Here is a 24,826-nt window from a genome sequence, read left to right on the forward strand (position 1 = left end):
TGAAAACATGTGGCAACAGGGAATGTCGTAAGGATAGAGCAGCGGGAACAGCACGGTCCACTTGGGAGCAGCTCACTAGCACGGGCGCCGTGGAAACAATCCGGAGCTGCCCAGAAAAGCTGCAGACTCTGAGACCACCAGGGGTTCAACTAGACCCACCCGGGATCACAGGAGAAACGTCCCCAGACACTGCAGTACCTGCCGCAGAAAAGAGAAAAGGCAGGGAGGTGGGAGGAGATGGAGAGCCGACTGTCCGCTGTCCGGAGAGGGACAACTGCGGCCTCGTCACACGGTGGCTGTCCCGAAGTGGCAGCGAGCAAGGCAGAGCCACAGCTCCTGGGAATCTGACGACAGCAAAGGTCACTTGGACCGTCCAGCAAGAAGCAGGCGGATGCATGCGGGGGCTGCGGCCCACACAGGGCCTCACGCTCACGAGGGAGCTGCCCGGAGCCTCGGGGTCAGGGATGGCATCCTGAGCACGCTGGATGCCGGAGTCCGGGTGGCGGGCGCCTCCGGGTCAGCTCAGGTCTCTGAGGCGCTGGCGGTCCGCGGCCCCGACGTGGGCCCCCACCAAGCCTGCGAGGTGGGGTCACGACACAGCCCCTCCTCCCCCCGTGAGGGTTAGGGGAGCGGTCGCCCTAAGCGCCAACGTCCCGGGTGCATGTTGGAAAACACTTTATCTCTGAAACAAGGCCACTTGGGGAGGCCTTTTATACTCTGGATGCTTTTCCGAGGGTCCTGTCACATGATAGCATTTTTCAAAGATTTGACTTATTTCAAGAAGTCTTGCCACGAAGGAGAGCAAGCATCAGAGTGATGAGTGACCTGGCAGGGGAGGGAGCCAGGCCTGCCTGTGGCAGGGGGCGCAGGGGTCACTGGCTGGGGCTCGCTGCTCGGCCACGCCGCGTGCTGGAGAGCGGCAGGAGGGCCAGCCCCCCTCCACAGAGCTGGGGGAGAAGTTTGGGGACACGGGAAAGTGAGACGTGGTCCTTCGGGGGCGGAGTCTCAGGCCGCAGGTGCCGCCGAGGCTGCCACCGCCGGGCAGGGCCTGGCGAGGCCCGATGGCCAGCCTCGAGGCCAGGCGAGGAGGAGGACAGAGGCAGGGAGGCCGCCGGGCCCGAGGAGCGCCTGCGGAGCTGCCCGGGAGGCCCTGAGCCGGAGGCCTGTCCTGCCGACCCTCCGCGGGCGCCGTCCCCGGGCCGCGTCCCCCACAGGGGCAGAGGGTGAGGGGCCGGGCGCCAGGGCCGTGCGCGGCGAGGACGTGACCGGTGGCAAGGACCACGGAGCCACGGGCCGGGCCCGGCCACTCGGGGAAGACGGGCTGCGGCCCCGCGAGGGCCGGGCAGCGCAGACACGGGTGGGCCCAGCCCTCAGGGACCGCGGGCGCCTGGCGTAGCTCCCACGTCGCGGAGCCCGGAGCGTGGGCGGGGAGCACGAGGACGAGCCCGTGGACAGACGGTGGGGAGGGCGGCCTGCGACGGGCCGAGCCCAGCCCCAGGGCCAGCCCTGCCCCACGGGCGCCGCGGCCCCGGACGGCGGCCTTCCCCGAAGTCTGAGGAAACCCAGCCCGTCTTTCCTAGTGTCAGGCTCACGGGATCAGAGTCCGAGCCGGCCGTGCCGGGGCCCCTCAGAAGGCGGGAGGCCCGTGGGCGGGGGGACGGCGGGGGGATGGCGGGGGGACGGCCAGGTGCTGCCAGGGTCCACAGTGCGCCGGGAGTCACCTCAGTGTGCAGGGCGGGGCCAAGGCGTCCCCAGGGCCTCAGGCCCGAGTGACCTTCCTGGAGGGCAGGGGCAGCGGACGCCAGAGGGGGCCCCCACAACCGCAGGAAGCTCGGGGCGTCCGGACTCAGGGGCTCGCGGAGCCAGCGGGGCGCAGCGGCAGGACGCGAGGCTGGGGAGGTCGCGGGGTCAGTCTGTCCGCAGAACGGCCGCGAGGAGCAGTGGGGCCTGCACCCCGTGCCAGCCCACAGAGCGGTGGCTGCCAACACCCCCAGGCGAGCAGCGGAAGCTTCCTCTCCACAGCCTGGCAGGAGTGAGTGCTTCGGTACGGGCGCTGGCACCCCGCATGCTGCCGAGGGGGACGGGGCCTCGCGCGCCCAGCTCCCAGACCGGAAGCCAGGCCTGCCTGCCGATGGACGCCCGCACCCCCCATCCCGGGCTCCGGTCGGAATCCGGCAGCAGCGCCTCTACTGCCCCGTGGGCCTCCCCAACGTGAACAGGCCCCAAGGCCTTCCGCACACACCAGAGGAGGATAAAGCTGCTTCAACACTCAAGACCAGACTAAACCAGGAGGAAGCAAAAACAAGCGAACAAGCAAAAAACCGTCCACGAGTAGACTCAGAATGTTTCGAGAAGGCAATACATCCCTGAAACAAGAACAGGATGCTGTGAAATGGGAACCGTTAGAGACGAGGAAGAAGGAGCTGTCAGACGTGGAAACACAAGTGCTGAAATACACGATCCCAAAAGGAACTCGAAAATGAAGCCCCAAGTCGCCCGGAAAATAGGACACAACACAGGAGAGAAAGAAACAAGAACAAGGCAAGACGACCAATGCAGCAAGTCTGGGAAGGAAACAGAAAAGCAAAAGGGGGGGACGTCGCTCATAAGCAGGTGGACGCAGCAGGTCGTGATGCTGGTGCCTCGTGCTCAGAGGGGAGTGTTCATGGGGATGGGGAGCCGCCGGGACACCCTGCAGCCGGCACGAGGACAGAGCAGACACAACCACAGCAAGGGCTCGTCACCCTTCTCAGGAAGTCACACAAGACAGGAGCCAAGGAAGGAGCAGCTCCGGGGTTCAACACACAGAGTCCCCAGGCAGGGGATGGGGGAGCGGCGGGCAGGCGGGAGGGAGGTGGGCTCGACAAGTCACCAGGAAGGACGGGACTCGGCAGAAAAGAGAGTATGGTTGAGAGCCGGGGAAATGGAAGGCTACTGAGGAATGTCCTGCCTGAGTGTCCTCCTCCCGTCTGGACCCGGCGACCGCACCCCTGCTCACCCCGCACCTGCCGGGCACCGGGGACCCACGGCCATGCTGTGGCCCCGGCCTCAGAGGCAGGTGAAGAACGGGGACCAGATGACACAGAGCAGCTGAGTCCCCCCGCTGCCCCAGCCCCACAACGGCCCCCAGAAGCCGGGTCCCCATGACCCACAGGCCTCGGGCACCGATGCCCTGCCCTGCCCTTCACCATCCTGGCCGAGCTGATGGCAGCTGGGGAAGGAAACTGAGCTCTACTTGCAGGGCCGAGACAGGAGAGCGGGGACGGGACTCCTGACACCCCTGAAGGCACTCCTGGGAACCACCAGCCCCACTCTGAGGGCGGACCCAAGGGAGGGGGGTCGCAGGAGCAGCTGGGCCGCCCCCTTCCCTTCCCTAGCGCTGCATTCCAGGAGCCGCATAGGAGGCCCAGAGCGAGGGGGCATCTGCCTCGGAACCGCTGGGCCCTAACCGGGAGACAGGAAGACACGGCCTGATCCTGCCAGCGTGGCTGCTTCTCCGCCCCGCGGGAAATGGTCCACGGGAAACGGCCCACTTGCACCACAGCAACTGGCTCAACAAGAAAATAGCATTTACTGGGCACCTACGGTGTGTGCGGCCCTGTGTTGACTAGGGTGGGTGAGGATGAGGATCGGGGTGGGGGTCTGAAGGGGCAGGTAGGGGCGGTGGGTGGGGCGGTGAGGGTAGAGGATTGGGTAGGGGAGATGGAAGAGTGAGGGTGAGGAAGTGGGGGTGGGGGGATGTGGGGTAGAGGAGTAAGGTAGGGAGCAGCTGCGAGGTGGGGGGGAGTAGGTCAGGGCTGGAGGGGTGACGAGGTGAGGAGTGGGGATGGGGGTAGAGGCGTGGGGGGCAGGATGAGGATAGGTAGAGGGGTGGGGTGAGGGAGAGAAGTTGGGGAGGAGTAGGGTGTAGGTAGGTGGGGTAGAGGGGGGGCAAGTTGGGGGTGGCTGAGGATGGGTAGAGGGGTGGGGTGGGGGAGAGAGGCTGGGGAGGAGTAGGGTGCAGGTAGGTGGGGTGGGGGGACAGGTTGGGGGTGGCTGAGGATGGGTAGAGGGGTAGGGTGGGGGAGAGAGGCTGGGGAGGAGTAGGGTGCAGGTAGGTGGGGTGGGGGCAGTTTGGGGGTGGCTGAGGATGGGCAGAGGGGTAGGGTGGGGGAGAGAGGCTAGGGAGGAGTAGGGTGCAGGTAGGTGGGGTGGGGGGCAGGTTGGAGGTGGCTGAGGATGGGCAGAGGGGTAGGGTGGGGGAGAGAGGCTGGGGAGGAGTAGGGTGCAGGTAGGTGGGGTGGGGGGCAGGTTGGGGGTGGCTGAGGATGGGTAGAGGGGTGGGTGGGGGAGTGAGGTGGGGTAAGGAGCAGGGTGGGGGTGGGTGGTGCCAGAGAGGTGGGCAGAAAGCACGAAGGGTACCCCTCTCTGGGGTCTAGGGAGCCTTCGCCTCCAGGGCTGAGATGCGGGGCACCACCTGCTGGCTGGGGTCTTGCGGGCGCCCCAGGAGGCCTCCCAAGTCTGCACCCGGTAATGTTCACTTCCTTCCCCGACCCACCACCTACAGTGGGGGCTTGCAGCAGGCTTCAAGGTGGTGGCGTCTGAGGGGGTCCCGGGACCGCCTGTGGAGGTTGGGCGGAATGTTCCAGAGAGTGAGGGCTGCGTGTGTGTGTGTGTGTGTGTGTGTGTGTGTGAGAGGCAGTACGTGAGTGTGTGAGTACGTGAAGCCACGAGGGTATGTGGGGAGGGCTGTGGGGGGGAGATTCTACGAGTGTGGGGGTGTGAGGCTGCTTGTGGAACAGTGCGAACGTGTGAGAGGGTGAGGCTGGGTGTGCGTGTGAGTGGGTGTGAGTGCACACGTGTGAATGCGCAGACGAGCGTGTGAGCCTGGGAGTGTAAGCGTGTACGGGTGCGCGTGTGACCGTGTAGGAGGCGGGAGGCCTGGCAGGGGGTTGGGGTGTCCTGGCTAGTCCCCCCCTGCCCCGGGAGCCCAAGACCTAGCAGCGGGCGCTTCCCCCCTCGGCTTCTGGCTTCTGGGGGAGGGTGGGCGGGGCCTGCAGGCCGGGATTAGGGGATTAAGTCCCGGGTGCAGGTCAATCCCCATCCACCCCAGGGAGGCCTCCGGCTCCTGAGGGGCTCACGTTCCGGAAGCAGGGGGGAAGCTGGCCGGGGGTGGGCATGGCCACAGAGGCCCCCGGAAGGGCTGCGGAGGGGCCGAGGGCTTCGGGGGAGGCTGGGGCTCAGTAGGGCCTGCACCCCTCGGGCGCCCCACACGGAGTCCGAGGCCTGGGGCTGGGGCGCCCAGAGCCGGGCCCCTCACGGTCCAGGCGGGACGGATCACTCGCCTACACGCCCGCCCCTTGCCCTGCCCGCTGCCCCGGCCCTGCTGTGGGGGGCCCCTCGGCTCACGGGCAGACCCGCGCTGGGCACCCCAGCCAAGCTGCAGGGGCGGGGCGGGGCGGGTGTGGTCCAGCCCCAAGCGAGCATCTGAGCCCTGAGATGCTCGCCCGGTGGGGTGACCGCGGGTGGGGCCCAGTCCTCTGGGAGCCCTCGGGACTGGGCAGGGGGGCAGCCAGGCGCTGAGCGCCCCCGCCCGCCCCCTCCGCCGAGGGGTGGCTGCTCCGTGCGCCCCCCGCTCTTAGAGGTATGGGGTCTGCGGCGAGAAGGGCGGCGTCCTGATTCCCAAGGGCCAGGGCGTGGATCCCGAAGCTGGTGGGCCCCCAGCCCCCAACCGGGGCGCCAGGACCCTCCGAGCACCCCCTCTCCCGGCCACGCCCAGCTCTCCCGCCCGGCCTGTGCACGCTGGGCCGCCTCCCCGGCCCCCCAAAGCCACGCCGCCCCCATCTCTGTCCCCCAGCCCCGTCCCCCTCCCATCTCACCCCCACGGGACCCACGGAGGCCTCCCTTGCTCTGCTTCACGGGACTCGGCGGCCGGGTCCGCGGAGGCCGCCCCGGGGAGCCCCGGAGGGGGACAGGCAGGGGGAGGGTGGCTCTGCCCTCGGGGCTGCCCGCGCAGGGCGGTGTGCGGGCGTCCAGCGGGCCCTCCCTCCGCACCCGCCGAGGCTCGGGCTGGGGGGCCGCCGCCTGCAGGGGGCCTGGCGCGGGGCGGGCCGGGCTGCGCCCCGCGGCGCCCTCTGCGGACCCGCCCGCCCCGCCCCCCTCCGCGTCCGCCGCAGCCCCGCCCGCGGAGCATCCCTCGCCCGGCCGCGGCCGCCGCACCTGCTGCGCACCTGTCCCGCGGGGCCGCGCGGCCAACCACACCTGCAAGATGGCCGCCGCAGGTGCACCCCGGCCCGCGGACCCCGCCGGCGGGCGGCTGGAGCGGTGCCGCGCGGGGCTGTGCGCGCCGTCCCGGCGGCCTCGGGCGCGACCTCGGGCGGCGGCCTCGCACCCGCAGCGCAGCCCCGGCCCGGCCTCCAGCCTGCAGCGCCGCCCGTCGGGGAAGGTCCGGGCTGTGCGGCCGCGGGCGCGCCTCGGGCCCGCGCCCGGCAGGCCCCATGACTTGGCATTCCCCGCGCGCCCTCCCCGCGCCCTCCCCGCGCGCCCTCCCCGCCCCTCCCCGCCCCCGCCCCGCGGACCCGCCGCCGCCCTCGGGGGGACCCGCGAGCCGCAGCCTCCAGGGCGAGGCGGGGTCTCCGCGCCGCCGCGGGCCGCACCTGCTACGGGCGCTGGCTGCGTAGACGCGGGCCCGGCCGCCGACAGCCCGCCCTGAGCCCGCGCACGGGGACGCGGGGGGACGCCGCAGGGCCGTCCCCGCGGTGCGCACCCCGCCGGCCTCGCGCCGCAGCCCCCGCGCGCCCCGCCCGCGCCGCCCGGGCCCAGCACCGCCCTCCCCCCGCGCCCTAGCCCGCCCCCCCGACCCCGGGAAGGACCGCGGCGCGGCAGCCGGGGAGGGGGCTCCGGAGAGGCCCCCGGCGGCGACCCTGGGAGCCGGCGCCGCAGCGACGCGGCCCTTCCCGGGGGCCCGCGGGGCCGGGGGCGCAGGGGACACCCCTGAATTTGCCCCATTGTTCTCCTCGGGGACGGGGGAGGAACGAGGGAGGAAACGGGGAGGAAGCGGGGAGGAAGCGGGGAGGAAAGGGGGGAAAGGGCCGCGCGCGCGGCGCCCGCACCTCGGCGGCGACAAGGACGCGCTCCGGCCGGGAGCTCCGCACCGGGGGCCGCCGCGGAGCCGCTGCAGGTGCGGGCGCGGGCGCGGGGGCCGGTGCGGGCGCGGGGGCGGGCGCGGGCGCGGCGCGGCGCGGGCGGCCCTTACCTCTCCGGCGTCACTGGCGGCGGCCCCGCATGGGCACTGGCCGGGGCGCGGGTCCCCGAGCGCGGAGCTGCGGCGGCGGCGGCTCCGGGGCTCGCTGGGCGCTGTGACGGCGGCACCGCGTGACGGGCTGCGCGCCCCCGGCCCGGCCCGCCCCGCGCCCCTCCCGCCGCGCTGGTTGGCTGCAAGCGGCGCCCGAGCCCCAGCCGCCAGCTGGTTCGTCGCGCGGGGAGAGGGACGGGCGCGCGGCCGCCTCGGGGACGGGGAGGGGGCGGGGGGCCGGGGCTGAGCCGTGACATCACCGCCGACGCCGCGGCCGGCGAGCCGGGGCGCCGGGGCCGGGGAGCTGACCTCGGCGCGCACGCGGGCCCGTCCACGCGCAGCCCCGCGCGCCCTGGGGGGCCCGGACCCCCGCCCACCCGCGCCCGCGGGGATCCCGCGCCGGCCTCCCCCGACCCCTCTGGCGGGGCCCCCCACCTGCCCCCCGCCCCCCGCACACAAGCCCCGGGAGGCCCGCGGCACAAGCGCCCGGGCGCGGGGGACAAAGCCCGCGGGCTCCCGCAGCGGGGGGCGGGGGGGCGGGGGCCCCCGATCTGGGTGTAACAGGTGAATTTTCAACGGCGCGCGGAGAGTCTGGGTCCGAGCGCTAGAGGGACCGGAGCATCCCCAGCTCCTCCCGCAGGGATGATGCAACCCGCGCGGCCTCCGCCTCTGCTCCCGGCATGCCCTGGGCGGAGACCCCCCCGCGCCCCCGGCGGCCCCGGGTCCTGCCCGCCCGCAGCCTGGTCCCCGGAGACACGCTGCCCCCGGCCCGCGCGGGCAAACCCGCCTTCTCGGCCTCCGCAGAGGCTGTCCGGGCCCCCGGGCCGACTGGCATCTCCGTTGCCAGGGAGCTCCGTCCGCCCCGGGGGACGTCGAGGAAGCCCCCGGCCGGCTCACCCACCCGAACTGCGGTGGGTGCGGTGACGTCATGCCACCGAGAAAGCGGGGCGCCCAGGTCCGGTTCCAGCCCAGCCCCTGTCCTCTGCGCGTCCGCGGCTCCGCCTCCCCCAGCGCCCAGCAGGTGCCGGGCGCTGCCCCTGGGGCCTTATTTAGTCACTGGCCTAATCCTCACACGACGAGGAGGGAGGGGGCTTCACCTCCATGTGCAGCATCCCTGGGGCATGTGCCCCCAAGGCGACAAGGACGCAGACACACATGCACCCTGCGCAGGACACACCCTCCCACCCTTGTCCCCCAAGCCCTCCCACCCCCACCCCCACCCCCGGCCCCGCCGGACAATTTCCCTTTTTCTATTTCCTGCAACCACCTGCGTAAAAGAGAAATTATTGCTTTTCCAAACTTTGGGTAGAAACAATAAAACTAAGGAGGGGGGGGGGCTTCATCATTTCCATTTTCATCGTATTTATTGATCTAGTCGAGTTCTCTAGTTCTTGAGCCAAATTTTACATGTTTCTAGGAATCCATGTCATCCAGCTTTCAAAATCACCAGCGTGTATTCATTTCTTTATCAATCGCGTCTCTAGTTATTGCTCCTTTTTATTCCGTACTTTGTTTATTTGCATTTTTCTCTGTTTTAATGTTTTTTAGATATTTCCAAAGGACCAACTTTTAGTTTTGTTCGTCGTCTCATCTTTCCCTCTATTTCCCTTATCCCTGCACTTGTCTATTATTTCTTTCCTTCCTGATTCTTGGAATCTGATATGCTGCTCCGCTTTGAGCTAAGTGCTTAGGCTCATTTATTTTTGAACTATTTAATTTTCTGGTGGATATATTTAAACTGCAAAATTCCCTCTCCAGCACTGCCTTACTGGGCCTCACAAATTGGGACAGAGGATGTTTTCATTATCATTCAGATCTAAATATTTCTTATCGTCCCTGATGATCTCCTTTTAACCTCATAGGTTACAAACCCCTGCCTTACTTCGTAACGTTATTTACTCTCCAATAGTGTTTCCTGCTTGCTTGCTTGCCTGCTTCAGTATTTTTCTTTATTATCAATTTTTGTTACCACTTTCCAATTTAATTGCATTATTGTCTGAGAACAAAGTCTGTGTCGAGTCAGGATCCTGGCAGGAAGTGGATGGCACACTCCAACCGGGTAATTTGAGGAGTGTTTGATAAAGAGGCTGTTTACAAACGTGTAGGTAGGAGCGGGGAAAACCACAGGACCGAGGGACACTGCGCTGACATTGTCGCCTGATGCAGGGAGGTGGGGGGGAGAGGGAGCGGCTGCGGGTAGGGGCAGAGGCCTCAGGGAGGATGCAGCCAGCCCCAGCACCCACCGGAGGGATCAGACCTCACGCTCCCGCCTCACTGGATCTGGGAGTGCTCCCTCTGGCTGGGCCCAAGAGGCAGCTGGGTGGAGGGGCACCCACTGACAGGTCCATTTAGGGTGCTCTCTTCACACATGGGGTAAAGGGGACCTGGAAGCACAAACCCAACATAGCAGCCCAGAGGGCAGGGAATTCGCCTCAGAAATTTATTAAGGCTTCTTTAGGTCCTAACACATGGTCTCTATCTGTGAATACTCCACATGCGCTCAAAGAGGCTGCATTTCTCTGCTTGACGGGTATAGAGTTCTGTGTACATTTAATAGTTCAAGATTATTAATTACGTTGATCCGGATTTGGAGATTTCTGCTAGGCTTTTGTCCGCTTGAGCTATTAAGTTATTATTTTTAAAATTAAAATCTCCTGTTACAATTGTTGAAATCTGGCAGATGCTGCATGACGGGCATTAAGGCAAATTCTTAGGTATTCAATAATTCTGATGGGTGTGCATTATCATTCCGTGGCCCATTTCACCAGTATGCATGGGATGTCCTCTCTTCTTGTTTTTGTTTTTGTTTTTGTTTTTTGGGGTTTTTTTGTATTAAATCTGAGAGTCACATATTAAGATGTCAATCCAGTTTTCTTTAGTTCATATTTGCCTGGTATGTCTTTTGCCAACTTTTTATTCTAAACTTTCCGTATCTTTTTTTAAGTGTTTCTCTTTTAAGCTACCCATTGTTAGAATTTTTAAATCTAATCAGTTTGTACCTCTTTTTTGTTTTTTAAGATTTTATTTATTTATTCATGAGAAACAGAGAGACAGAGAGGCAGAGACACAAGCAGGCTCCATGCAGGGAGCCCGATCTGGGACTCGATCCCGGGTCTCTAGGATCAGGCCCTGGGCCGAAGGCAGGTGCTCAACTGCTGAGCTACCCAGGCTGCCCGGTTTCTTCCTTTTAATTGGAATTTAATCCACTTACATTTATAGTAATTACTGTTAAGTTGAGACTGAGTTTTGCCATCGTATTCAAAATTTTATTTACTGTATTTACTTTTTTCTATTTCGCACTGAGTATAGTGAATCTTCTTCTGCTGGTTTATCCTCATTCATATTTTTATTCTTATGGCAATTGCCTTGAATTTATTTTTTTTTAATTTTTTTTTAAATTTTTATTTATTTATGATAGTCACAGAGAGAGAGAGAGAGGCAGAGACATAGGCAGAGGGAGAAGCAGGCTCCATGCACCGGGAGCCTGATGTGGGATTCGATCCCGGGTCTCCAGGATCGCGCCCTGGGCCAAAGGCAGGCGCCAAACCGCTGCGCCACCCAGGGATCCCCAATTGCCTTGAATTTAAAACTGTTTTCACGTAACCTATGTACCCTCTGTAATTATGCATCCTCCCTAACATTCGAGTTCTCCAGCCTGGCCACGTATTCTTTACTCCCAGGCACTGATGTTGTCTAGGATTATAGTTCTGAGTTATTGTGGATATACTTTTTCTTTTCTTTGGTCCTTGTTTTTGTTTAAAATTATTAATACTCATTCCAAGGACCTTGATCATCCTTGTTTTCCATGCTTCTTGAAGCTGCGCCTGCATTTCTGTTGTTTATGAAATACAAAGAATTTTTAATGTGGATTTTGGGGTGAAAAACATTCTGAGCTCTCTTAGATTCCTGAGATTACTTTTACTATATTTTCCACTTGGCTGGATATAAAATCCTAGATGCAATGTTTGTTTCTTTCAATTTTTTAAAAAAACACTTACTTCACGGTCTTGTATGCTGTTGAGAACTCCCATGTCCACTGTGATCTCGTTCCATGTCCTTTCTTTAAAGATGCTTCTAGAACTTTCTAAAGGGGTGAATTTTCCTGTGAGCCTTACATTCTGAGGTTGTTTATTTTTTTTCATTTTGGAAAATTAACCTCCATTGCTTTTCAAATATTTTCTCCTCTCAGTCTTAAGATTTTTCTGACTTTGGGATGCCTAGCAGCTGCACGCTTGTCCTTCTGTCCTCTGCGACCCTTTCTGGTTGTGTACTCCCTGACTCCCCATTCCCATGATGAGGTGGAATTCAGCCCCTCCCCCCAGCAAGGAGACTGGGCCAACAACCAGATCCTTCACGTTGTAGCCCTGCACCTGCACCCTATTTTCTTCCAACCCACACTCTGATTCTTGTGGGCTTTGCTCTCCATCGGCTGTGCGACTCCCGGCAAGTTCATTCACTCCCTATGTCTGTCGCAGGTCCTCAGGTGAGATAAGAGCAGTACGGACCTCACAGGTGACATGCGGAGAGCAGGGCTGGGCGCGCGCTGAGCCCTGTGTGGACCATGTGCCACATGGAGGAACCACAAGAGGACTCCCGTGACAACGAGCGATATGCACAGTCACCTCCGTTCCATGCAGAAGTAATGACAAATGAGAGAAAGAAAGGTAAAGATATTGGAAAGGAGGAAACAAAATGAGCATTGTTTGCGGATAAGGTCATTGTCTACCTAGGAAACCTGGGGGATGAGTGAAGAGCCACAGGAAGCAGTGGGTTAGGGGTGTGCAGGAAGCACCATCACTGAGAGGACAGCAGTTTCTGTAAAGCAGAGGGAAGAGTTGGAGCCTATAATGCAGGAGTCTGAGCACAATAGCACTAAGAAACATAAACACCCAGAAACAATAAGAAATGTGCAAATTTCTCATGTGTAAGGAAATTCTATAGAAAAACTAAAAATCCACTGAAAAAAGGTAAGTTAATACAAAGGCGATATTGTAAAAAGTACAGTTTTCACTAAATTAAAAGTATACATTTGATGTAGTCTTAATTAAAATAGCAGTAAAAGTTCACATGGAAAAACAAACATGCGGGGATCCTTGGGCGACTCAGTGGTTGAGCGCCTGCCCTCAGCCCAGGGCGTGATCCCAGGGTCCCGGGATCGAGTCCCACGTTGGGCTCCCTGCATGAGCCTGCTTCTCCCTCTGCCTGTGTCTCTGCCTCTCTCTCTCTCTGTCTCTTGTGAATAAATAAATAAAATCTTAAAAAAAAAAAAAAGGAAAAACAAACATGTAAGACTAATCAGGAAATTTGTTTAAAAGGAGACGTATGGGGAGGTCTGCCCTATTAGATGTTAAAACATGTTATGAAATTCTAAAATTCTAAGTCTTAAAAGAAATAGATCCAATGTTTATGGTATCATTTCAAATAATTTGGGGAAAATACATGACTTCGTAACTGGCATAGGCCACCATGGGAGATCCATAGAGTTGGCTATCACTGGACACATTATCAAGAGAAATTTCTGTTGGAGTTAACATTTAATTGTAAAAAACAAATTAAAAAAAAAGTAAGAAAGAAACTTTAGGAAAGTAAAATGAAGTGTGATTGGACATAGTATCTTGGGGTGGAGAAATCAGGACACGCAGCCTGAAAGCACCAAAGAAGCCCAATAGGCCATATGAAAACCAAACATCTTTGTGGCCTCAACATTATAAATGAAATTGAAAGACTCCATGCTAACACATATTTCAGAACATATGAAGATGAAGGGAATTTCCTAAAACTAAAAAAGCCTTTGTGAACTAATAGCAAAAAATACAAGTGACCACCAGAGAAGTGGCCAGATACTATGTAGGGACAATTTACAGAAGGACAATGGGTCAATGAGCAAAGGTCATCACAGTTAAAAGAATGCAGAGTGAAATAGTGAGGGTTGTTTTTTTTGTTTGTTTGTTTTTTGACTTATCAGATTGTCAAAAATGTGAGTGTGTGGTGATATCCAGTGAGACGGGGCTGTGGGGAAAGGATGTGGCAATGGCCAGGACAAGAAGCACTCCTTTTCTGCAGGGCGGTTTGTCAAAATGTTTCCACATTTAAAGTGCTTCTATCGTTTGTTTTTGTTTGTTTGTTTAAAGACTTATTTATTCATGAGACACAGAGAGAGAGAGAGAGAGAGGCAGAGACACAGGCAGAGGGAGAAGCAGGGTCCATGCCGGGAGCCCAACGTGGGACTCGATCCCAGGACCCCAGGATCACGGGATCACGGCCTGAGCTGAAGGCAGGTGTTAAACCGCTGAGCCACCCGGGGATCCCCGCTTCTATTGTCTTTAATGCGGGGCCCAAGTTCACCCCCTGAGACCAAGAGTTGCGTGCTCTACCAACTGAGGCAGCCACGTGCCCCCAGAGTGCTCCCCTCCTTGATCCAGGAAGCCCGCTGGCTACCCGTTTGCTTGTGGTTTCTACACACAAAACTTTGGCCCAAAACCTGGAGATCATCCAGGTGTTCCCCCATGAGCACTGGTTGGATGAACTGGGGGTATATACGGGAGAGATTTCCCTTTTCTTTTTAAGGTTTTATTTACTTATTTGACAGAGAGAGCACAAGTAAGCAAAGCGGCAGGCAGAGGGAGAAGGAGAAGCAGGCTCCCAGCTGAGCTGAGAGCCAGGTTCGGGACTCATCCCAGGACCCCGGATCGTGACCTGAGCTGAAGGCAGACGCTTCACTGACTGAGCCACCCAGGCGTCCCCAGGGGGGCATTTTTCTGAAGCTGCTAAAATCAATGAGTCTCAAAAGTTATGTGCTGATGTGCAAAGATCACCAGGATGTTTGTTAAATTATTTAAAAGAGGCACAGAGGAGTGTGCATAATAGCTACCCCTGCCTTTGTTTTCCTGAAAGGAAGCACAGAATAAATGGACACCATGTTTGCCAAGACTGGGGATGCCTTCACTATTAAAAAAAATACATATATAGTCTTTCTTTATGTACAGTTTGAATTTTCTAATCCTATATAGGTATATGTTTTTGTTTCAATGGCTCTAAGAGCAGAAATTAAGACCCATTTTCATTTTTATGCTTTCTTTTTGTACCATTCTGAATTTACAACATGGTAAATACTACATTAAAAATTTAAAAATTTTGGGCAGCCCAGGTGGCTCAGTGGTTTAACGCCTCCTTGGGCCCGGGGTGTGATCCTGGAGACCTGGGATTGAGTCCCACGTCGGGCTCCCTGCATGGAGCCTGCTTCTCCCTCTGCCTGTGTCTCTGCCTCTCTCTATGTGTCTCTCATGAATAAATAAATAAAATCTTTGAAAAAACTGTTTTAATAAAAATTTAAAAATTTTAAATCCTATCAGAGCTGTAGACTTTTGTACGGCTAAAGAATCTGGGAAGAGCCCCTTCTCCCCCAGCCACTCCAAATGTTAGGTTAAGTCATGAAATTGCCAACGTTCAACTATTTTTGACCTACAAAAAATGGTAATTTCAAATGGTTTAACTTAATAAAAATAAATTGTGGAAAAATATATCACAAAATTCAAAATCCACAAAATCAAGCTTGCAAACAAAAAAGATACACCAGCTAAGTGCCACCAGCCAGGAGGAAATTCAAAACGGTGGTGTTGGCTGCAGCCAAGTCAAGCCACTTGGGATGAGCAGGGATTGTGATGTCTGGACAGCAGTTTGGCAGGTGCAGAGGGGACCTGGAGAATAAAGTGGAGAAGGAGGTTCCGGTCAGTTGGGAGAGCTCTGGGAGCACCAGGATGACACCTGCCGTGTCCCCGGGTCTGAGCAGAGATGGAAAAAAAGAAAGCAAGCCACAAGGCTCCCGGCTGGGGTTCGGGAGGGAGGTCTAGGTGAGGTCAGCATACAGCAGAAAAGCCCAGGAGGGGCGGTGGGGTCCCGGGGGGAGGCGGGAAGCCAGGGGGAAGCCTGTGGCCTGTGCTTGGGAAAGACGCGTGAAATTCCGGGAGGAGGGATGGACATTGAAACAGTATTTGAATAAATATTGGCTTAGAATTTTCCAGAACTAAAAAAAAAAAAAAAGAATATTCCAGAACTGCAGATAGAAACGCTCAGTGAGAAATCAACATGATCCCCAATAGGAAAAATAAAACCAAACTCGCAGAACACCAGAGAATAATAATAATAGTAATAATAATAAAAAATAGGCAAAGGGACAGGACAGGTTTCCTGAAAAGAAGTGACAACCGGGCAGTGCTGGGGCAGCTGCCACCGCCCACATGGGAGCCCCGGGCTCGGGGGTGGCGTCTGGGGGGAAGGCGCAGGTCGGGAGATGCTGCAGGCCTCGAACCCCGGGCCCGCGCCCCCAGACCCCCCGCGGTCCGCCGCCAGCCCGGGGCGGGGACACAAGCCCCGCCCCTGAGGCCCCGCCCCCGTTGCCCCGGCAACCCCCGCCGCGAGGCCGCTCCGCGCGCCGCGGGGGGACGCGGCTGCCATGGCAACGCGGGGCGTGGCCTCCGAGGCGGCGCAGCGGCGGACCCGTGTGCGCATGCCCGGGCCGCTGGGCTGGGCTGCGCTGGGCGGGGCTCCCGGGCGCGGGGGCGCGGGAGGGAAACTGAGGCCAGGCTGGGAAAGAGGCCTTGCTCCGAGGCAGCGCGGGAGCCCGCCGGCCCGGCAGGACCCTTCCCCGCCCAGCTTCGCTCGCTGGCTCCTGCGGGTCCGGCCCGGGGTGGCCTCAGATTCCCCGACCTGCACCTGCGGCCCGTGGCCCCGGGCTCCCCTGCCCCCTGGGCCTCGGCTGTTCCCTCCGGGCGCCTGCCCAGCCGCGCCCCTGCCGGCCTTGCCCACTCTGCCGGCCGCACCTTCTCCTGAGCTCCTGTAGCCTTTCCTTACAGCCCAGGGCGCCCGCCCTCCCTCCAAAGCCCTCCAAAGCCCTCCAAAGCCCTAGGACGCCGCCTCCTCCGTGCAGCCTTCCTGCCTTCACCACCGGATGGAACACTGGGGCCTGACTTCTCATCTATCCCATCCCCTACGAGTCTCAGGTCCTCGTGTTTAAAGTGGGGACAATGCCCTCGTTTGCGTTTGGGGACAAGCGACACAGGGAGCCAACAGCAGCGAGCAGCAGGCTGTCTGGGCGCAGACCCCCCAGGCTGGCAGGCCGGCCGCGTGCAGCGCATTCGGGAACCTGGGCCACCCTGCGGGCGGAGATGCGGTGGTGACTGAGCAGCAGCCGCTGGCCTGGGTGCAGTGGAAGGAGGCCCACGAGGGCCGGCCCTGGCCCAGCGTGTGCAGTGACCACAGACCGAGTCCTGGGGCCTGGGACTGTCCACCCGGGGGACGGGCGGGCAGCCGAGGCTGGCGTGTGGGAACACAGCGGGGCGGCAGGCGCAGAGCTCGGGCCCGCACCAGGAACCCAGGCGCTCCCAGCCCCTGCATCAGGGTGCAGCATTCGCACGCTGCTTACTTTTAAATATCTGAGCTCGGTTCGCTCATGCTCCCTTGCACAGGGAAGCACAATTATCAACCCCATTTTGCCCACGAGGAAACCGAGGTGAGGAGACTTGCAAATGCCCCGGGGGTCCAGGGTCCCAGTAGGCCCCTTGGCTGAAACTCTCTCCAGGATTCCAGGAACTTCTCAGGGGCCAGAGCCACGGCCGTGAGGCAGCCCCTGGGGGAGGGTGGGAAGCAGGTTCTGGCGCCCAGTCCAGGCTTTACTGCGTGGAAGCTCTGGTTAGCAGCACCCAGCCCCCCCACCCACCCCCGGAGGGCCCGAGGCCTGGGATGAGGCCCAGGGATCTGTATTTGTAAGGACACGCCTGCGCCGTAGCAATGCCTAGTCCCGCTTCGCTGCTGAATCACCCAGGAGGTAGGACCGACGTCGCATGCCACCTGATGAAGGATCGATGTGACCTCAGGACAGAGGCATCACTGGGTCTCAGGCGCGGGAACCTGGAACCGCGGGTGGGACAGAGCAGGGTGCGGTGGGGAAGTGGCAAGGCCCCAACGGAATTGGGCCTCTGAGCTTCTGGCCGGGGGGCCCAGCGGGGATCTGCACTGCGTGTGGACGGCTCTGCTGGCTCTGCCCGCCCGCCAGGTGCTGACTCAGTGTCTGGCTGGCAGCCGCTGGCAGCTGGGAGGCTGGGCTGCGGCCAGAGCCCATGTGGGGGGCCGTGTCCACCGAGCAGCGGCTCCCGGGGGCTCTCTCTGGGACCAGACCAGAAGGAAGTCGCTGGGTCCTTCAAGGTCAACCAGAGTCCCCTCCGGACCCCCCGCTCCATGGTTTTCCCTCCTCTGTGCATTCACAGCCACCCCACAAGTTCTGAGCTGGGTCTGGGTGTGGGAAGGGCTGTCCCTCTCTGTATCCTTGGGGTGCTGTTTGTTAGGGTCGCTCCCACTGCCCACCCTAAGCCGGGTTAGGATGGGCAGGAGCAGACTGAGCGTTCATCCGCAGTAACAGCGGGATGGAGTCTGCTGTCCGCCTGCACATGAGTCTGGGGGAACAGGCTGGGGACTAGAGGCGGCCTGGGGGTTCCACGTGCGGAGGATGTGCAGCAGGTGGCTAGACGCAGCCCAGGGCTGACACCTGAAGACACGTGCTTCCTCAAGGACTTACGGTGAAGGCGGGCGCGGGGGGCGTAGACATCCCCCCTCTAGCAGGGCCCGGGGTCTGCAGGGTGGACTCCCTGAGGGCCTGGCCCCTCTTCCCTGGTCAGCCTCTGACCTCTCTGGGTTGTGGGTTGGTTCCCACCCATGGGAGGGTCCAGCGGGAGATCGGAAGGTGGGAGGAGAGGGCGGGGTGCAGGGTGCAGGTGCAGGTGCAGGTGGGTTTCCCTGGCGCCCCCCTTCAGAGCACCCCTCGTGGATTGCCATGGCTGCGGACGGCTTTGGTCGCTCCATGGAGGACTCCAGGCTCCAGTATGGCCCCCACCCTACAGCCTCCAGGACCACGAGCATCCTTGAGCAGCTGAGGGTTCGCCCTCCAACCGTGGCCCTTGGCCCTGCCCACCTGAAGTGGATGCGCGGCGTGGGCTCTGTGCTACCCACCTTGGTGTGCCAGCGAGGTTCCTGGGGGGACCTCCCATACGTGCCGGACCCTCACCAAAGCCCGGGAACATTGACATAATCGTTATCAGGCCTTGAGCCCTACCCCCCCAATATCAGTAAATTATTCAAAAAAGAAATCCCACAGATCATCTTCGGAGTCCAAGGTAACAGAAAGCAGAGCGTCGCCCCAAGGACAAAATGCTCAGCACCTTGGAAATTAAAAATGTATTTGGTTAAAGGAGGAAGTAAAGGTGAAGCCGCACTCTAGTTGGAGATGAAGGAGACGGTCTCTATCACCACCAGGGGGGTGCAGAGGCCTCATGACCGAACCCCCAGTAGGGAAAATGGGGTCACAGCAAACGCTCTACTGAGAGAGAATGCCCCAACATAAATCCATCACTTACAGTTTAAGAAATAAGGCAGGGGGTGGGGGGGTATCTGCCTTCAGCTCAGGTCATGATCTCGGGGTCCTGGGATCCAGTCCCGCGTCGGGCTCGCTGCTCAGCGGGGAGTCTGTGCTCTCACCCTCTGTGCTCTCCCTCTCTCAGATAAATAAATAAAAATCTTTTTTAAAAAATGATAAGCAAAAAAAAAAAAACAAAAAAAATTAAAAAAATAAAAAAATGATAAGCACAATTTAGACTTAGAAGAAAAAAAGGATTTGTTATTTGAAGACGAGAAGATAGAGCTACAGAAACAAATACTTTGAATATTTATATAAAACGTGACAATCTAAAAAAAGTGGGTAATTTTCCAAGAGAATGTTAATCACCAAGATTTTCTCACCCGGTGCTCCCGGACTGCATGTTACTGTCCTCCCGAAATCTGAATCCCCAAGCAGGACGGTGTTAGGAAGCAGGGCTCTGGGCCAGTGACCAGGTGGTGAGGGTGGAAAATTTTTCTGGAGCACGAAGAATCCAGAAGCCGTGAAGGACAAGCCCAGCAGAGGTGCCACGTCAAAACCTGGAACTCAGGGGATCCCCGGGTGGCTCAGGGGTTTAGTGCCTGACATTGGCCCGGGGCGTGACCCTGGGGTCCCGGGATCAAGTCCCACATCGGGCTCCCTGAAGGGAGCCTGCTTCTCCCTCTGCCTGTGTCCCTGCCTCTCTCTGTGTCTCCCGTGAATGAATGAATGAATGAATGAATGAATGAATGAATGAATATCGTATAAAAAAATCTGGAACTTGAATGTGACAACATCAACCAGCAGCAGAGTTAAAGGTCAAAAAGCAAAAAAAAAGGGATCCCCGGGTGGCTCAGCAGTTGAGCATCTGCCTCTGGCTCAGGGTGTGACCCTGGGGTCCTGGAATCGAGTCCCGCATCGGGCTCCCTGCAGGGAGCCTGCTTCTCCCTCTGCCTGTGTCCCTGCCTCTCTGTGTCTCTCATGAATAAATAAATAACATCTTAAAAAAAAAAAAACCAGCAGGAGGAAGCATTTCTGACGTTGCTGAAAGATCAGGGACCCGCATCCACAGCATCGCAGTATCCGCCTGTGCTCAGCCGACGCGACCGCGTGTCTGGCTGTTTATTGGAGAGAAGGCCCGAGCTTTGAGAGGTTTTGGAAAATAAATAACTAAATCTTGAAAACCGCCAGAGAAGGAGGAGGCCGTAAACGGCACCGTGAGGGCTCTGAGCGCCGAGGGCGGCCACGCCCGAGTCAGGGGGCTGCCTCCTGGGGTGGCAACACAGCTAGCCCCGGCCGGTGGCTTCAGACGCAGACATCGGGGGGCGGCAGGGTCCCTCCAGAGGCCCCGGGGGGCCCTTGCCTCTCGGGTCTGGAACTACACCAGCTGCTGGCCGCCCGCCTCCGTCGTGAAGGCCCCCGCGAGGCGACAGGGCCACAGCGTCGTCTGCCCCTCCTCCGTGTGCGTCTGCTTCCCCGGGGCCTCCCTCCCACGAGGAGCCGTGACCCTCAGTGGCCTTGACCCGGCCACGCCCGCGAACACTTGCCTCCGCCGGCGTAGCCCTCAGCACCTGGGACAGAGGCGGGTGCGCGGAAGCCTGTGTGACTTCGCAGACACCCCAGCCACCCTCGCTGTGAACCCTGAGAACTCACGGTGCTGTGGTTGGTGGCCGTCGGGGGCGGCCCAGGCCAGCGGGCTCCACACGCTCCTCGGAGCCTGAGGAAGCTTCCTGCGCTCCCGAGGACCCCGAGTGGCCACGGGTACCCCGCTGCAACCCCTATCTGCCCAGACCAGCCGAGCTGATTGTCCCCTGAGCCCTGACTGCCGTGATCCCTGGGGGGGGGGGGCAGCCCTGGGGGGGGCCGAGCTCATGACTGCATTTAGGGCCCCCTGGGGAGCTCTGAGAAACTCCCAGCCCGGGCCTCCCAGGAGGGCCTTGAATCCCAACGGCGATGGAGGCGCCTGTCCCCCCCAGGGTGATTTCTGTGTGCGCCAGCCCCCCTCCCCCACCCCTACCCCCCACCCCCCCTCCGCGTCCTGCTCAGGCGGCTGCGTTTGCACAGGGGTCTGGCTTCTATTCCGCTCAGGTGTGAACAAACCTCCTGCCCGTTTCCTACCCCGCGGGTGTATGGGCTCATACAGAGTGATCGGCCCCAGCCCGGGAAAGGCGGCACGCGGAGGGCAGGAGGTGACACCGCAAGACTGCAGCTGGCGGCGGAAGTGGCTGCGATTAAATCTTTTCTTAGATCTTGGCAGAAGAGGGACTGACCTTGGAGGAAGGAGTTTGGGGATCAGTTTCTCTCTCATTGGTTATTCGAGAGGATGCGTGAGGGAGCCAGGAGGCCAGCGCAAGTGCCGGGGACGCGGACGGGGACGGGGACGGGGCCAAACTTCACCAGGAGCCAGAGGGAGGTGACCGCCCTGAGCCTCGGTTTCCCCAAGGACTCAGGCCTCCTGGGGGCCCTGCAGGCACCCTGCCCCAGGTGCAAGGGCTGGGGGGACGCGGGGCCTCCCGGGCCCTGAGGGAGCAAGGCCCTCGGCCAGGTCAGCCCAGAAGGGGACCCTAGCGACCTCGGGGTCTGAGCCACATTCTGGGAACAAGGAGAAAAAGAGGTGGGACCCAGAACGCACCCAGGAGTGACAGGGCAGCGCTGAGCGTGAGCCACAAGCCACAGCAGGCCCCACCTGCCCCAGGGGTGGCTCTGCCTGGCTCAGCTCCCCCTCCCCCCCGCGTCGGGCGCCCAGGACCTGCCCACCCCCTGGGCGATCCCAGCTGGGGCCGGGCAGCCCACCTACCTCAGGGAGGCCAGAAGCTTTCTTCCTCTGCGCGCCCACCTGGGGCCGAGGGCAGGGCACACAGTGGCCCAGTGGCCCCGTAGGTGGGTCCAGGCGGGTGACCCGCTCCGTGCCTCAGTTCCCTCATCTGTAAACAGAGAGTAACAGCAGACTGTCCTCCAGGGGAGTCAGAGACCGGCTCAGTTAAGGGCTGTGAAGGACGGGGACGGGGCACACCGAGGGCCCGCTCGCTACCCCGGGCTCTAGAATGCCCAGGACCCCACTTCCCACCTGGGCTTTTGGTCTCTGCCCTGTGCCCTCGTGCCCCATCCCCTCCGCCCAGAGGCACAGGGACAGGAAGTCGGGGCCAGGGTTGCAGGAGAGAGAGATTCAGGGAGCAGAGGCCGGCCAGGTGGCCGGGGCAGGGGGCCACCCGCTAAGGCCAGTGGAGAGCTGGCCTCCGTCCTGCAGCTGCCCCTCACTCGGGGGCCCTGGGTAGTCGCCTCTCCCCGTGGGGCTCCCTTCCCCGCTTTGGGCCAGAAGACCCGGGACCCTTTATGCAGCACATGCCCTGGTTCAAATGACATCAACAGCCGTTCCATTCACCTGTCCAGGGCTCCCCTCCTGCCCTCTACGACGCGGAGGGAAAGAAGGGGTGACCGGCCGTCACGACAACCGCCTCCGCTCAGCATCACGCACGGAGGCGCAGCCTGACCTGCACGCCCAGTGCCCCGCGGCAGGAAGCACCCGGCCCCACCTGCTCCAGGTTCTGGGGCGAAACGTATAAAAGACAAAAACAGAACTGGGAGGGCAGGAAGGCGGCCCGTGTGGGCTGGAGCTTCGGGCCGTGGGGACAGAGGAATACACGTGGGGAAGCCCACGGAGGGCGCACGCTGAGCCCTGGCGGTACAGCCTTCACGGGCCAAGGCCTAGGTTCTTTTTTTTCCCTTTTTAATTTTATTTATTTATTTAAGAGAGAGAGAGAGAAAGTGAGCACGTGAGCAGGGGGAAAGGCAGAGGGAGAAGCAGGCTCCCTGCAGGGACCCCGACGTGGGACTCGATCCCGGGACCCCGGGGTCGGGCAGTAACACGGGGGGCGCCACGGCCTCGCAGGAACCCCAGCCCGGACAAGCCCTCTTCGAAGAGACGGTTTGGACACCTTGGGCCTGACGGTTTGGACACCTTGGGCAAATCTGTCTTCGGACGGGATACGGGACGCGACGGAGGGGGTGTCGGTTTTGTGAAAGACGACAGTGGCCCCGGGGCTCCGGGAGAAAACATCCGTCTGTTGAGACGCACCCGGGAAGGTCGGGCTGAAGCGACGCAACCCGTAGGATCAGCTCTCAAATCTGCGGCGAGATGAGACCACGGGAGCGGGGCCGGGACCAGTCAAGGCCACGGGGGTGGGAGGGGGGCGGCGGTGACCCCCGCTGCAGGTAATGAGGGTACGGCCGCCGGGTCCTTCCCCGCATCACTGTCGCCGCCTCCGCGGGTCCCCATGCGCCCCTTGCCCCCCTGCTCACGCCCCGAGCCAGCCCGCTTGGACCCCCCCACCCCCCGGGACCTCTGGGCACCTGCCCTGACTCCTGCCCAGCTCCCCGCTGCCCGCAGAACAGGGAGGGGGCCTTGCTGCTCCCGCGGGCCCCGGCCTGGCCACCAGGTGTCACTGTTTCCCGCGGGGCCGCCCCTGCTTCTCCATCCCACCCAGGCCAGGCTCGGGCAAGGTGGGGTCCAGCACCCGCGATTGGAGCTGGGTGACCTCCGACCCCAGGCGTACCTGCTCCGAACCTTCCCGGTCGGGGGTCTGCCTTGGAGGGGGGCCGGGCCTCCTGGGCACCCCGCCAGAGATGGGGATCCTCAGGCCACCCCCGTGTCCCTGCGTCAGAAAGCCGGCGGACTCTGGTTCTCTTGTCTGGGAGCCTCTGGTCCCCGGCACAGGGCCACGCAGGGAGAGCCACCTCCCCTCTCCTGTGACTCTCGGGGCTCTGTCCTGCTGTGATCTGTGGCTGCAGGGAAGGCCCGCAGCGCCCGGGGCTGTGGGGACAAAGCCACACGGGTCCCCCCAGGCCCTCCTGCAGCCCGCCTTGGCCCGGCTGGCCTCTCCCCGTCACATCTTGGCTCACGCGTGCTTCTGCCAGGAGGCCCCGCCGCTCCCGCCTTGCATGTCCTTCCCTGAGGCCACAGCTTCTGGCGGTGACGGGGATGCAGCCCCCTCCCGGCCCCCCTCCGGGTCCCCTCCCAGCCGCAGGCTGGAGCAGCGAGGCCGAGCGTCCTCCCCCCGTCGTCCCGTTCACGACTGTTCTTTCTCACACGGTGGACACGGAGGAGACTCTTACTCAGAAGCATGAATTAATGAGGCGAACGTCGGAACCTGTCCTGTCGCTCGGAGGACAGAAATGGGGGGCGGCTCACGGGCTCGTCCGGCCCAGGGGAAATCAGGCAACCTCCTCAGTTCTAAAAAGCCACGGATGCATATTGTCAGGGACCCCGGGCCCACCCGGCTCGGGGACCTCGAGGGCCCCCCGGACTCTGCAGAGGCCGCGCCCCTGCTGGGGTTGGTGCAGCCCAGGGGAGGGGGGAGCAGGGAGCAGGGGGGGAGCTCCCGGGCCCTCCCCATGGGCTCACACAGGCCACCACCGGGTGTGACGACACGGGAGGTGCCGTCTGCAGGGGAGTCTGTGGAGCCGCGGCGCCCAGGGTACCTGCCGGGGGCGGGGCATGGGGTCCCTCTGCCCGCTGGAGACTCGGGTGCTCAGCCTGAACCACGCTGCTCGGGCGATGGCAGCGGCGGGGCCCTTTGACCCCTGAGGGTGCTGGGAGCCCTCCCGGGGGCCTGCGGGTGGACCCCCTTCTGCACAGCAGGTGAGCAACAGCTCCCTGCATGTCAGGCCTGAGCCCATGAAAATAAATCTGCTCTAGAAGCACCGTGGACAGTGTCGGTACCAGCTGCAGGTGACCCGAACGCGCCTGCTCCCTGCCCAGCCCGCGGAGGCGGACAGCGGCTGCTGCGGCCGTACCATCCGTCACGTGGCTTAAGAAATCGTTTCTTCGTTCGCTCATTAAAAAATAAATAAATGAATAAATTGAGGGGCACCCAGCTGGCCCCGTCGGTAGAGTGCTCGACTCTTAATCTCAAGGTTGTGAGTTCGAGCCCCACGGTGGACGTAGAGATGACTTTAAAAAAATTAAAATCTGGGATTCCTGGGTGGCTCAGCCGTTTAGTGCCGCCTGCAGCCCAAGGTGTGATCCTGGAGACCCGGGATCGAGTCCTGCATCGGGTCCCTGCATGGAGCCTGCTTCTCCCTCTACCTGTGTCTCGGCCTCTCTCTCTCTCTCTGTGTGTCTCTCGTGAGTAAATAAATAAATAAATCCT

General features: G+C 60.9%; 2 protein-coding genes across 20 annotated transcripts in view; both read right to left on the minus strand.

The window, feature by feature from the left end:
• The window catches only part of KIF1A (kinesin family member 1A), an 89,090-nt gene extending 81,742 nt beyond the window's left edge, over positions 1-7,348 (minus strand). For all 19 annotated transcript variants that reach the window (XM_049100876.1, XM_025463715.3, XM_049100875.1 and 16 more), the window contains exon 1: positions 7,235-7,348. The gene's annotated coding sequence lies outside the window, so the exon portion shown is untranslated. The remainder of the gene's footprint in view (positions 1-7,234) is intronic.
• On the minus strand, positions 809-15,727 carry LOC112670075 (collagen alpha-1(I) chain-like). Its single transcript, XM_035719681.2, has 9 exons — positions 15,511-15,727; positions 8,057-8,179; positions 7,235-7,824; positions 6,558-6,994; positions 5,859-6,451; positions 5,121-5,182; positions 1,969-2,229; positions 1,722-1,913; positions 809-1,552 (listed from the first exon to the last, which is right to left on the minus strand). Exons 1-9 carry the CDS (start codon positions 15,725-15,727, stop codon positions 809-811), a joined length of 3,219 nt encoding a protein of 1,072 aa, XP_035575574.2.
• Between the last annotated feature and the right edge of the window lie 9,099 nt (positions 15,728-24,826).

Source organism: Canis lupus, chromosome 25 (assembly GCF_003254725.2).
Source record: "Canis lupus dingo isolate Sandy chromosome 25, ASM325472v2, whole genome shotgun sequence".
Taxonomy (NCBI): domain Eukaryota; kingdom Metazoa; phylum Chordata; class Mammalia; order Carnivora; family Canidae; genus Canis; species Canis lupus.

Coding starts and splice junctions, on each gene's coding strand:
- LOC112670075 (XM_035719681.2), bottom strand. CDS start 15,727: ATGGCAGCCGCGTCCCCCCGCGGCGCGCGGAGCGGCCTCGCGGCGGGG. Junction 8,180..15,510: donor CCCGAGCCCGGGGCTCCCAT/GTGGGCGGTGGC, acceptor CACCCACCGCAG/TTCGGGTGGGTGAGCCGGCC. Junction 7,825..8,056: donor TGCGGAGGCCGAGAAGGCGG/GTTTGCCCGCGC, acceptor TGTTACACCCAG/ATCGGGGGCCCCCGCCCCCC.